This window comes from Egretta garzetta, unplaced genomic scaffold (assembly GCF_000687185.1).
Source record: "Egretta garzetta isolate BGI_Z169 unplaced genomic scaffold, ASM68718v1 scaffold228, whole genome shotgun sequence".
Lineage (NCBI taxonomy): Eukaryota > Metazoa > Chordata > Aves > Pelecaniformes > Ardeidae > Egretta > Egretta garzetta.
Genome location: NW_009260758.1, coordinates 4,707,830 through 4,721,641, shown reverse-complemented (window position 1 = coordinate 4,721,641; position 13,812 = coordinate 4,707,830). Strand labels below are relative to the sequence as shown.

The following is a 13,812-nucleotide window of genomic DNA, read 5'->3' as shown; positions in this document are numbered from 1 at the left end:
GGAAAGAAACCAACCAACCAGCCTAGAGCTACACTGCTAGATTCATAGGGGGTCTGCAATGCTGACATACAGGGGAGCTCTGAATTTAAATCCCAGATCTGTGCAATTCCCTGCAAAAGGAGAAGAAACTCTGGGCTACAGAAGCAGCACAGGAAAGGGAGAGAGGAACGTGGGGAGCAGGAGACAGTCACAGAATCACAGAATCGCAAGGGTTGGAAGGGACCTCGGGAGATCACCCAGTCCAACCCCCCTGCTAAAGCAGGCTCTCCTAGAGCATTCTACACAGGACTTCGTCCTGGTGGGCTTTGAATATCTCCAGAGAAGGAGACTCCACAACCTCCCTGGGCAGCCTGTTCCAGTGCTCTGTCACCCTTAGAGTAAAGAAGTTTTTCCTCATATTCAACTGAAACCTCTTATGTTTCAGTTTGCACCCGTTGCCCCTAGCCGTGTCGCTGGACACCACTGCAAACAGACTGCTTCCATCCTTGTGACTTCCGCCCTTAAGATATTTGTACGTGTTGATAAGGTCCCCTCTCAGTCTTCTCTTCTACTCAGTCTAGTATGTCCTTCACCTCCCACCCCTTCGGGGCTGGGATGAAAATAGGTTTGATTCAATAAATTGATGTTACTATTTAACACGTTATTTCCAGTAAGTCATTCCCCGAATTCATGGCTGCCAGTGACTCATCACTACTGAGCTTTCTGACACCCCATACCTTGAGCCCGAGAGTAGAGTCAGCTACGCTGAAAAGGTTACACGTAAAATCAGTCATTGAAGCAGATGACAGTTCTGCTTCAGGTGAACAAAACCACGGTGCACTGCAAGAGTCAGGAACTGGAAGGGGATGCAGCTGACTTATTGCTAAGTATTTTCTGTCTTGCAGTCCCCATCTGCAGGAAGGGAGACCCTCTGAGACACAGACTCCAGTCCCTTTTGGCTGTGTCCATCTTCCCAGACAGCAAACAAGGATGTCACGTATCAAATGTTGCAAAACCATGGGCTGAAGGTGTAAGGACCAACTCCTAAATCACTTGTTTGCACAACTGGACACAAAACTGCCTGCAACAAAGAGCAGCAACCGCGCATGGATGCTGCCCCACGAGGCTCTGGCTCACCGCCCTGCAACAGGTTCCTGGTTGTTACTACACACCACGTGTCCCAGGTAACGCAGGGCCTCCCACAATTAGTATCCAGATTGGTGAGCAAGAGACTAGAAAAACAGATGTTTTCCTCATCTCTCTCAATCAGGAACTAGCCGAGCCACATTAAATAGCAATCATCAACCTTTTGGAGTAAGCACTTTGTGATGATGGATAGCCCGGTGCTGCTGTGGTTTGTGCTGGGTAAGAATCCAAGCCAAGGTCTCAACAGGAACGGGACATGGTGAAGGTTTCCCCAACAGAAACCTGGAGGTGCATGGGAGAAGGGTCTCCTCCAGGGAAAAATACATATTAGCAAGAGGTCTCATCTCAAGGGTCACTAAGAGGGTATATCAATATAAACGGCAGAAAAATCTTGCATTTTTTTCCCCACCTTGCAACTCCCAGGAAAAAAACAACACATTAACCTCACAAAACAGCATTTCCTCTGGGACAAAGAGGAAAAAAAATCAATTCAACATTCACAGTTACCCGTATGTATTCCCCACAGAGGGCAGAAGTAAAACGTGTCCTAAAACTGTTACTCATATAGAAACTAGAAGCACCTGCAATACCTATGAGCTTTTACTACTCCCAAACTCCTTTTAATTGGCTTATATACTAGCAAGTTTCTGTGCTTTATCCTATGAAGCAGCAAGAATCTCACCTCCCCTAGGAAAATCCCACTTTCAGAATGGGGAAGGCAAGGGTATTGGCTTTCACTGTGCTCACCAATGGCAAATGCATCTAGTCAAAAATCTGTTTTGCCACTATTTGCATTCATAAACTCTTGAACTTGGCTTACACCTTCCTGGAAATCAGTAATCTTTCATCAAGAAACAAAGTCTTTGATCCTTATTTCCTCAATCCTGTAGAAAAACTCAGGTGCTCTATTTTTGCTAGAACTGAAGCATTGTGGAAAGGGAAGGGAGACAGACCCTGCACGTGGCAGCTTAGACATACAACTGCACTCAATGCACCGTGAACGCAGACACCACACCAGTTTTGGCCGAGATGCTCCTGCCAGCCTTTCTACGTATCGCACCTTCGGTCTGTACCTGCTGCGGGAACATGTCCACGCTTGTTCCTAAAACTGCAACTTATTCTGCCCTCAGCCTATAAGCAGTGCACTTATCGTATCAGATGCAGCAATTGCATCTCCCTTTTTCTTACTTAACTGCCTTGGAGAAGATAAAAATCATACAGAGGAGATGTAAACAAAACTCACGAGTCAAATTATTATTTTTTTTCCTGTTTTCACCAGAACATAGGGAATTCTTTTGCCTACCTGGTAGAGTAAGAGTGGATTTCTGGGTTGGTTTTTTGCCACACTTGATTCTATATTCATTTATGGAATTTTCTATCTCTTGCAGCTTTTTGACAGCATCAGCATATTCTTGCTTCCTTTTCTTCTTCACATTTTTGCAGAGATCTGGCTCACTGGCAAGTTTCTTTGCAGCTTCCACCAGCTTTTGCTGTATGATAAAATTGCTCTCCAAGTCCTGCAAAGCAGGATCCTGCAAATTCATGAAAGGAGTTATTTGCTTCTGCTCTGGGTAGAAATTATCAATGATGGTTATTGGACAGATCTATTTTTGTGGTAATGAAGCAAAATCTTGAGCACAAACCACAGAAACACTAAAGTTTATACACAAGATAACCCAAGCATTTGAAACCCTTACATCTTATTTCTCTACCAAGTTTAAGATGATGAGATCTCTTGAGAAAGGTCTAAAGTTCTTAAGCCTGGGTGACACAAGATAAGACACCTAAATTTAGGTTTAGACCCTTCTGTTACACAAGCCAACCTGCAGGCTGTTAAACCTCCTGCTCCAAGTCCAAGCCTGAAAACGTCTGTTTGAAAATATCTCTCTGCTTTAGAGAAAACAAAAATGGAAATTGAAATCACCTTACCTACCTAACAGGGAATTGGAGGCTTTAATTAATTGTTTGTAAACAACTTTGAGAGGCTCAGATGAAAGGTGCTGAAGAGGTAGGTGCTAAGCAACACGGTATTAAATGTGGTCCGCAGGATTTTGTTTCAATAGCATCAGTTTGCTGCAGATGTGGATTACACCAGCACTGAAAGCCAGGGCAGCGAGTTTTTGATGAAAGACAGACGCAAAGTGCCCAACACCTACTTGCTATTTGGACGATATGGCTTGTTAACAAATCTCACAAGGAATGAGGGGGAATGGTATGTGTCCAGAAACTGCATGTATCTGAATTACCGTATCTCCTGAGTCAGTCTCTGCCAGCAAAGTTCCTATTAGCTTCTTGAGCAATATACAGAGCTTTTACTTAGGTGGAACTTGCATTAAGCCAGACATAGATCTCCTCCTGCTGTCACCTGTCACACAACTATGCTCACGGACAGATGATTTTGCAAGGGGGACAGTGCACGCCCCTGCCACGTTCTGCGTTCAAACACAATCTCAACGCAACACAAATCAATGCTTAAGAAAAGCTCATAGTCATGGGTTGCCAAAGGGCGTTATGCATCTGCTCTTCTTGGATTAGCAGCAAAATGTCCATTAAAATTCAAGCAGCGTGGCTAAGTCAGGGGTTCAGGTCAGGGGATTTTAAGGCCTTTTGAATCGGCCTTTCCTGGTCATTTCAAAGGGAGCAGCATAGCCAAAATAAGGGCAGTACAGGTCTAAATCTCCCAGCCTGTGCAAGCGACTGTCCCAGCTGCCTCCTCTTAAACCATCAGGCATTACTGACAAGTGGCTTTGGCCACCCATCTGGCCAGCCCACCTTTGCCATGAAAGCAAAGCGCAGCACTCACCTCTTCACTCGGGAGCAGGTTGTCATCCAGCTTGAACGTCGTGCCAACACGTCTCCTGACCTGGGGAGGCTCTTCTCCAGCGCTCAGAGGATACTCCTTGGGCATCTTGCCCGTCAGCTCCTGGGGAACAGAGAGGGCTCCACATGAAGGGCTGGAGGGAGAGAGAAGGGCTCTTGCCCCACCCGACCCCAGCATAAGGTACAGCTCTCACCGCCTCTCGCAGGCAGATTTTCTTCAGCTCCTCAACTTTCTGAAGCAGTTTTTCCTGAAGGAGTTTCTCTTTCTTCTTTAGCTCCATAATTTTCTCCTTCTTTTGTTCTTCACTGACCTCCGAATCCTGAGAGCCTGAAAAATACACTCTGTCTATCAGAAGACTTGCAGGTAAAAGCCATTTTTTCTGGTCAGGTAAGCGGAGATCTCCCCAGAGCAGCCCAGCAAAACACCACATTATTCCAAATGCAACATCCAGCTCTCCTGTCACCCAGCAAGCAGGCTTTTAGGAAATCCGCACTCTTTCAACCCCCAGTGCATACACTTGCATGGTAAGTCCCAAGTATACACCCCGAAAACCCACCACCCAGAACACAAATGAATGCATCAGGGACACCTACAATATACCCGACATTCTAGCTTTGACCTTGCATTCCAGACAGACTGAGGCTCCCCACTTGGGCTTCACCTTGAGGCACTTATGTGTGGCAGCCAGGCTTTTACCTCCCTTCCTTTTCCCCTCCTGCGGTCAAGGGAGGGATGTAAAGTCCACTCTAGAGCTGAGCTTTATTTGGAAGCATTGATGATCTTATTTCTGAGGAAGCTCCAGGCGATTCAACTCATAGTACACATGCTTAAAGGTAGCCTGGATCAAGTTTCCCTCAGACTTTGATGGCATTTACTGTCATTCAGGGACTGACTGGTAAACTGATACCAAGTTATTCATGGACTAACAGTGGATGGGTGCTTATCTATCTAGCCTATTTTTATTTCCTTATTTAGTTACGGGGGAGGGGAATAGCAGGTTGTATAATTGCTGTTACTGTTTCAGATACATGGCTAATGCACGCCTTCACGTATGCCACTGTATTTACGGCCGGCCAGCCTCACTTTCCCTTGTAACATGCACAAGACCCACTGCACTTCACTACCTTGCCTTTACATGAAGTATTACCTGATGAGATCAAACTGCCGTTGCTGGCCATAATAAGCTGGTTCTTTGCCTCCAAAGTCACAAGCTTTGAAAGTTTTGGCGTTCCCATATCTGTCAGATCCATGGCGATATCATCCAAACTTCTGGCTGAAGGAATTTTTGCCTGAAGGAGTTTGGGGGGGGGGGCAGGAGAAAAAAGTCCAGCTCCATCAAGTTACCTCTAATTAACTTCAGAACACAGGGTTACAGAAGATGACATTTTACACCTCATCTCCCACAAAACTAAGGGCTAAAGCAACAGCATCACGCAGGAACTCGCAGTGCACAGGGCTGCGCTGGCATTCCTCTTCCTCTCTGCCCCCAAGGCCTGAACCACCTCCCAAATAAAAATCTCTTTGCTGTTTGCACCATGTTCAAAATGAACACAAAGAGACAAAAGAAAAAGCAGATTAAATACTGAGGAGTGAGAATTCCCTCTTCTGTGATTACACTTCCATAGCCCTTAATTGCAGGCAGGCTAAAATGGATTGAATTACAGTACTGGCACTAACAGCCTGCTCAAAACGTTGACAAAAACAATTTGTATTTTTTCTCTGGAGACCAGTTTATCCGTGGAATAACAATACACTGAAGGATATACATGAAAGGTGTTGGAACTTATACCTACAGTAAAATGCCTTACAACTTACTTTGCTTTGCTTTCTGTCCAAGTAAAACTGGTGTTGACTGATTGCCATCACCCAGATGGACTTGATCAGGGAAGTGTTTGCATACCAGGTTTGCACCACCAGTCCACTCTGACCAAAGGTCCTTCTCGACACCGAAATTCTGAGGAGATGAAAAGAAATGCATTTCAAGACAGGTCTTTGAGGGTTAAAGACCCAAGTGCCGCTCTCTCAACCAGGCAAGGCTCAGCCTTTATTTCAGAGACATGAAAACTCTGATTTCCTTCTCCCCACCACCGGGTGCTGCTACCTGCCCTCCCTCCTCACCTTCCCTTCGTTTTATGAAGTTTAACTTAAAGCCCCTCCTGGCTGAACTTTGCAACACAGAGCTGCAGCAACCGCCCCGTGCCTTTAGTTCAGCAGCACAACGGTGCTCAGAGACCCACGGCTGGGTACTCTATAAACCTGGAAAGGGCGAGCAGATCGCCATGGGACCCTGGCAAGGAGAGATGGGGCAGGATGGGGGACCGGGGGGATCTGCAAGGCTGAAAGGTGCAGCGGTCCTGTGCCAGAGGTAGCAAGGACAGCAGCGGGAGAAGCAGAAAGGAAGGTGGAGTCAGAAATTCACTCCCGGCAAAGGCTCTTTCTTCTTGGGAGGGATCTTGAGGGGAAGACACAGGAAAGCAGCCTGTGGGCGAGCTCCCACCCCAACTGGCAGTGCTCCTTTGGGACCCTGAAGGCTCAGGGCCGGAGGAGGGAGCACCGCTGCCAAGGCAGGGGAGGGCAGAAGATGAGCAAGAAAGTCACGTCCAGGTCACACTGGCGGCGTTCCTGGGTCTCCTGCTGCACCGGCACGTTACAGCGGCCTCTCGGGGAAGGGGTTTGTAAAGTGAGCAAACTGGGCCATAACAAATAGTCCCCATTCTGCCCCAAGAACCCCCTTGGTGGTGACCATAGGCAGTTTGAGAGGACACCCAGAGCTGTAACACACCAGCAGTTGCTCCAGGTTGCTCACTACAGCTGTGCCCTTCTCTCTGCAATGTCACAGCACCCACAGACCGGATCCAGCCCTGGTCTGTCCTGCCAAACGCAGGATCAGGCTCAGTGTTGCAAAGCCCAGAGTAAACTCAGGTCTGCGTTGAACTCAGAGGCACCTCCCGTCCCCATCTATGAATCCCCAGTCTGAGTAAAGGTTCGTCCCGCTGCTACGACTGCCTCCTCCAGCCTTACCTGCGGGGATCGTGTACTTCCACAGCAAATTTCTTTTCACGGAAATAGAGATTTTCCAGCTGTTTCCATTGAAATAGCTAGGAGAATTGGGAGAGAGAAGCAGAATGCTATCACTCCAAGAATCACCAGTCTCTCTCCCCCAGGGTTATACAATTTCAGCAAATTACAATTCCCATGTGTCTTCAGCTATGGCATGGACTCAGCAATAGCAACATTCATAACATCAATTAAAATAAGCACATAAATATAAATATGTAAGATTCCCCTCAAGTAATTTCACACTCTTACAGACATTACAGATTGAGGATTTTGCCTGTGACAACATCTGTTTCCAACAAAAGCACATTTAATTTCACTGCCAGAAGTTCACAGAGGTCTTGGGAGTGCAGCTAAAGTCCTTTTCTCTCTGATAAAATGCAAAAATCTCTATATAAAGTAATTGCAGAGACACCTATAGTCTCTTCCCTCAGCCAGAACACCCCCATGGAATGGCAGCAGCTCGGGCAAAACCAAGACCACCTTCTTCTGAGGACACCAGGCGAGAGATTGAGCATGACATTTTGGAGCAGGGGTACAAAACATACAGAGAGAGAGCAGCTACAGGAGGAAGCCACAACACATAGCTCCATAAGGAAACCACGGATTTCCTGTGAAGTGCCAGCCGGGAGAAGAGATCAAAGTCAGCCAGGGCTTGGCAGCTGCACCCGTGGGATCAGAATTTCATAGGAATCTGCTCTCCCTTTGCACCAGCGTTAGCCACCCTCTGGGGACGATCCATCAGGGGTTGCATCTTCTCAGCCCAGCTTTGGCTGAGCTATTCCCTGGCCCCTGGGTGCAGGCTTCTGCAGCACCCCCTCCTGCTCCCTCCCCAGTGGTGCCAGGGTGCATGGGTGCCCATGGAGACCCGTACGGGTGTCCCCAAGGACATCACCTGAGGACGACAGGGTGCACAAGTGCAGCAGCACACCCTGTAGTCTACAGCCGGCTGCTTCCCAGAGCTGGAGCCCACGGGGAGGAAGATGAGGAGCTCCCACCCAGGCTGGACAGGCAGGGCCAGCATTCAGGGGCAGAGATCAGCTTGCCACATCGGCGACGCAGCCCAGGCACCCGGGCCATTACTGTGACCTCCCCCTTCCCCACTGGAGTTTTTCAGAAGCCTTCAAGGGCTGCAGCCACCGCACCAGAAGCCTCCAGGACCCAAGACATTCCCGCTGACTGCTGCCAAATCCCGCCACGCCACGCTCCAGCAACAGAAGAACTTCAAGTTTTGTAAAACAATTACATCTTACGCCATGCTTCATTTAAAACATTCTTAACGCGGATCGTAAATGAAACATAACCCAGTGCATGTGCTCGTGGGGAAAGCTCTGGCTCTTTCGGTGACCTTTCCCTCTGTTTAGTTAAAACTTTACTTTCTAATACTACAATTTATTATTAGATCCTGTTTCTAATACTACAATTTATTATTAGATCCTGCTCTATGAAAAAAGCAAAGGGGAAATGTCATTCACTTAAACTAGTGAGTCACCTTCTAAAAGACTGTGCAAGTTTTACTCTGCTGCTGAAGTTTACCTTTGTATTAAAGGCACCCTGTCCAATCACACTGCTTTCAGAAGCGCCCTCTTTATAACTTGCCTTTTACATAAATACATTTAAAAACAAAAATTAAAAGAAAACAGCTCACGCGGTACCTCAGGACGTTGAGCAATAGCTCTCCCGTGGGTGCTCAGCCCAGCACAACCCCAGCCGCCCCCCTGCCTGCACAGCCGCCACCATGCAGGCTTCCCTCCCCACCCTCCCCTCCCCGCGGCACCGGCCCCTTCTCCCCGGCACCACCGCCCGCTCCGGAAAGCGTCAAGGGCAGCATGAGAAGAGCAGAGCAAGAGGTGGCCGCCCCGCCATCCCTCCCCACCGTTCTGCTCTCTCCTGCTTCGCCTCCCACTGCTGACACACGCCTGACATCACTGCCTCTCCCGGCGGCGACGCCTCCCCAACCCACCCTTTCCCTCAGATAAAGGGAGAACTGAACCCAGGGCAGAACAGAAGAGGGTTTTCTACCGAGGGGCTGTGCCCCTTTGGAGCACCCCAAGGCCTCACGGGGGGCTGAGGTGGGGGTGAGGGGTCTGCAGTGGGCAGCCCGGGCCCCCGTGGCCACCCAGCCCTGGCCCTGATGGCGTTGACTCACGCCCGAGAGGCAACAGGTTCAACCAGAAGCATCGCCCCGCATTCCCGGCCGCCCTGCTCCCACGCTCGTAAAAACGATGGGCGTGCTTCAAACATGACCTCTGGAAAAAAAGTCTGCCTCGCTGCCTCTTATCGGTTGCGGGTGATGACACCCGGTCCCCTTTATCACTTCCTTTGGGTTTTTCCCCTCCGGATGCGCTTGGCATTCCCGAGGGCTGCGGGAGAAGGCGTCACCCGTCCTAGGGGCAGCGGGGGTGAAGAGGGTCGTGCTTGGCAGGGGGACCGAAATGCAACTGCCCAGCACCTTGAGCAGCCTCCTGCCCAGGCGGAGGGACGCACCAGCACACCAAGGGTCTGCATGGACCCTCCCATGAGGAGCTGCCTGTGCAAATCCAACGGCAGCCCCGGGCGAGATGCACCCCTGATCATCAGTGGTGCCAAGAATTATTAAAAAAAAAAAAAGAAAAAGCCTTTGCATTTGTAAGGAAACCTGCATGGAATTGCCTCAGGACATGGGTAGAGCTTTGCCCCATTTCCTCCCCAGCCTTTGAGATCCACCCCAGCCCAAAAAGGAGCTGACAGGCTGCAAGCAGCTGGCTACCTTCAGCAGAGGGACACTTGCCTCCTTGCCCCAAGACACAGGGGGCTGGGATAACTCCAGCTCCCCCCTCTGCTGCTCCACGGCAGAAGAGATGGGGAAGCGATGTTTGAAATTCTGCACACAGAACACATTTTTGCCCTTATGGACCGAAAAGTGCCCTGTCCTAAGCTCCTTAGCAATCAACTCCCCTGCAGTCAAGGTCCTTAAAAAGAAGACCAATGATTATATGAGTAGCTTCAGAATAAGTTGTGCACTAATACTATTTATATAGTTACACTTAAAAATAATCCTGAATGAATGTATTAGCAAGTTTCTGCCTAACATGACTGGATTCATGAAGACAAGAGGAAAAAAAGGCCTCAATACAAACAAGGGCAAAAAAGTAAAAAATAATAAACCAGAGTAAACCAAATTAAATTCTATAAGCTCTATAAGTTCCTTCAAATAAAATTTTGCTGATTTGTGGTCAAAAGGCAATACTCAGGGAACTGTCACTGCACTAGAGTTTTCCTGCTCCCTTCAAATACTCCCTAACTCTGTACAGACATGTTTCTAAATCGTTCTTAATTTCAATCTTACCTAAACTACATGCATATTAAAAGATGAGAGACTTGTAAAAAAAAAAAAAACCAACACACCACCAAACTGGAAATCTGAAGCTGGTTTTTGAGGGCTGGAAGAACAATTAGGAATAATTAAAATGTTTTTGTGGAAGTTTAGCAATACATGTTCCCTTTAACCAGATGATTAGGTCCACCTGAGCTAATGAATGTTTTCTTAACAGCCTTCCCATCCATTTAGATTGCCAGATCCTTAAAGGCTCCTGAAAACTCCCACCACACATAGCAGGGGCTGCCTGTCAGAATTTGGCCTGGTCCAGGTTTGTTTTCCAGGTCTTTTTGGAGAAGGCAGAGGTCCAAAGCTCTCTGATCACACCTCATTTCTCAGCCAGACTCCTACCACCCAGCCCATGAGTTTAAGCTTCTTGGACTTCTACTGCGATCCTCTTTGAGACACTACAGGACACCGAACACGAGGATAGCACCCTCCTGACCCTCTTTCCCATACAAAACGAGCAGTAATTGTAGCCTAACGAGACACAAAGCAGACACAAACTGCTTAAGTAGCAAGACACCTTAATAAAAGAAGCAGCTGGTTTTCTACCTGGGCTGGTCTCGCATCCAGTTTTGAATAAAATGCAAGTTTGTCCGGGCCTGACAGCAAGAGCTCACTGGCTCGGAAAAACGGCCCCATCCGGATGGCAGCAGGAGCTGCTGGAGCCCCCGCCTTCAGAGATGTGCAAGAGAGCTGCTCAGGGGCCCTTGGCTTACTATTCCATCAGCCTGATGCATTTTGGTTAAAAAAAAAAAAAGATTTTAAGACTTCTTGTTTTTCCTGCAAGGGGGTAAAAAATCTGGAGAGGAGCTGGCTGGAGGGGTTGTGTGGCCAAGCACTTCTGCAGAGCTGCAGCACCAGCCCCGGGCACAGCACATGCCAGGGTTGCAGCTAGGATGTTTCCATGCTTGATGGCAAATTCTGACCAGGAGCTACATCACCCGCATCTCTGAATTTCCACCCAAGGGATCATTGGGTAAGGTCAGCGTGGAAGCGCAGACCGTGCTGCAGCGTTCGCAGCAGCCTTTCCCTCGGGAAGCGCTTTCAAAGCACCCCGTGGTACGTGTGGTGCCTGCAAGGGGGTTTGGCAACCAGCATCACAGGAACCGGCTGGTAACGGCAATCTCAAGACATATCTGGCAATTCAGACCAAGGAAACATAAAAGATTTCTGCCCACAGGAATGCACCCCACCCCGACGAAGGAAATTACCACCCTGCCGGCAACACTGGAAGACAGGCTGTGTTTCAGGCCCTCCGCTGCAGTTTGCTGTCTGGCATGCTACCTTCAACTGAAATCTTTTTGTTTTAAATTGCTGTGCCTGGCCATGGAGGGAGGCATTTGAGGAGATGGCAGGAGAGCCAAACTGCCCCACCTGCAGCAACTTCTGAGAGGAGGCAGCAGACAGCTCCCACCTGCGCCAGCATAAATCAGCAGAGCTCACCCAGAGGCATCCTTCTCTTACTAAGCCAGACCTCTAAAAACCTCTTCAGTTGCTTTTTTTTTAATGCATGATGATCCACCCTTGCCCAGTTCTCACTAACATTGGCATTAGTAAGAATGAGACATGTCTTGACACCAAACTGTCCCTAAACACGTGTGTTTTGGGGCAGGTGACACCCAAGCAACCTTCTGCACATCTGGAAGGAACTGAATCTCCGAGCAGCCTCATAACAGCTCTGTGTATTTTAAATAATTATGCACAATCAGTATCTCATGTCTAAATCAATAGCTTCTACTGGGTGAGAAATACACACCATAGAAGAAATCTCTGCCTAATTAGATCCGCCTGCTGAGAAGCCCATACAAATGCTATTGTGTCCTGAACCATTCAGCAAAGCAGGACAGCAAATTTACATTAAGTAAATGTCCTGCAAGGGAAAACTTTCAGCATCAGCTCTTAGTATATGTTGAATTAAATGGAAAATATCATACATATTACTCATTTCAAAACTAGTATACTCTAACAAAAACACTTCTGAGAAGATAATGTATTCAAGACAACCAGCAGCAGAATCGAAATTCTTGTAGATTTGAAACAATACCATAGCAAGATTAGTTCTTCGCTTCAGATATTATAGTTCATTTATCACCAGGGAGTCACCCACAGAAACACAATGAAGTGGGAGAACAAGTCACTGAGCCAGCGAGCTGCCTTCTCAAATTCCCGTTCCTCAGAGGATCCCCGCATGTTGGCTGAACGCAGAATAAACTCAACTCGTACCCTAAGACGTGCTCCATAAACAAGACGACGCGTTGTTTATCTCGCCAGCGAGAAGAATAGGGGTAGAGATAAAAGGGAGATCTATTCTGTTTTGAAACAGCATACGAAGTCCTGGGACTCATCTTATGCTTTTCCTAATTAATTCAGAGGAGACCGGGGCTGGGATCTTGGCATGCCACCCCAAAGCAAGCAGGAAGCATTTCTCCGAGCAGGAGGCATCTCTCGGTATTAACTGCAGCTGAAGGGAGAATATGTTTGCAAAGCAGCAGGACTGCAGAGTTAATCCCAGGTCTGAGCTGAAATCTGAACAAGGGTTGCCAAACCCAGCCTTTTTATGCCCTGTGAGACTTCAGGATTGTAATCAACTGAGCTCAGCGTAACCTCCAGCCAGTGTGGAGCCGCTGCTTTTTTCTGTGAAGAAAAAGACAATTTTCATAAATGACAGAAAAAATAATTCTCCAATTCTAGTCCATTACCGTGCTGGAGTGCAGTGCTCCCCTTAGCTCCCATCAGCTCGCAGTAAAACATGAGCTCGCTTCACTAGAAACCGCTTCCAAGGAAATACAAGCTTTCAGGAGTGACTTACAGCAACAAAACTCCTTTCTCCAAACCATCTCAGGTCAACCAGCAACATATTAATAGCCGGACTCAAACCTCCCCAGCCAGCTTTACACACAGACAGACAGACACGGCAGGTTCTCCTGGTCCAGCCCCGAGTCACACACCGTCTTCTCCAACACCACACGGATGACTGACAGCACATGCGCAAGCATCGGCAAGGCTGGGTGATATGGATCTGGAGATTGCTTCATCCAGGTCTGTCGTGCAAGTTGTTTCCTGTGAAGAGTTCTCAACCTTGGACTTCACACAACAGTGTTGATCCAACAACAAAATCTTAGGATAACCATGGTGCTCCAAGGCTCATATTTAGGTGTCTCTGCCTAAGAACCTACTTGGATAAAGCCAGAAGATTTCACTTTTTGAGGAGGATGGTTATATTTGTTGGGAATTAATTGACACTGCATTAATGGCTGCAGTTTTGGGGGTTTTTTTAATATACATTTTTAAATTCTGAACACGGACTTAGCTCTTACCAGATGCCTGTAATGAACACATGAAACAAATGCATCTACATCCGACAGCAGCCATTAACATTGCGCAGAAGAGATGGGGAGCAGCACAAAACTGCCTGGTGTCAATTCAGCCGAAGCACAGGCACCCA

The 13,812-nt window shown here is 47.9% G+C and overlaps 1 protein-coding gene across 1 annotated transcript in view; it reads right to left on the bottom strand.

Moving 5' to 3' along the window:
- The window catches only part of FRMD4B (FERM domain containing 4B), a 246,352-nt gene that overhangs the window by 9,709 nt on the left and 222,831 nt on the right, over positions 1-13,812 (bottom strand). Inside the window, exons 11-16 of the mRNA XM_035901411.1 lie at positions 6,968-7,044; positions 5,762-5,900; positions 5,094-5,235; positions 4,140-4,273; positions 3,929-4,048; positions 2,429-2,657 (exon numbers count right to left, since the gene is read on the bottom strand). Of these exons, the coding sequence (XP_035757304.1) occupies positions 2,429-2,657; positions 3,929-4,048; positions 4,140-4,273; positions 5,094-5,235; positions 5,762-5,900; positions 6,968-7,044 (841 nt within the window). The remainder of the gene's footprint in view (positions 1-2,428; positions 2,658-3,928; positions 4,049-4,139; positions 4,274-5,093; positions 5,236-5,761; positions 5,901-6,967; positions 7,045-13,812) is intronic.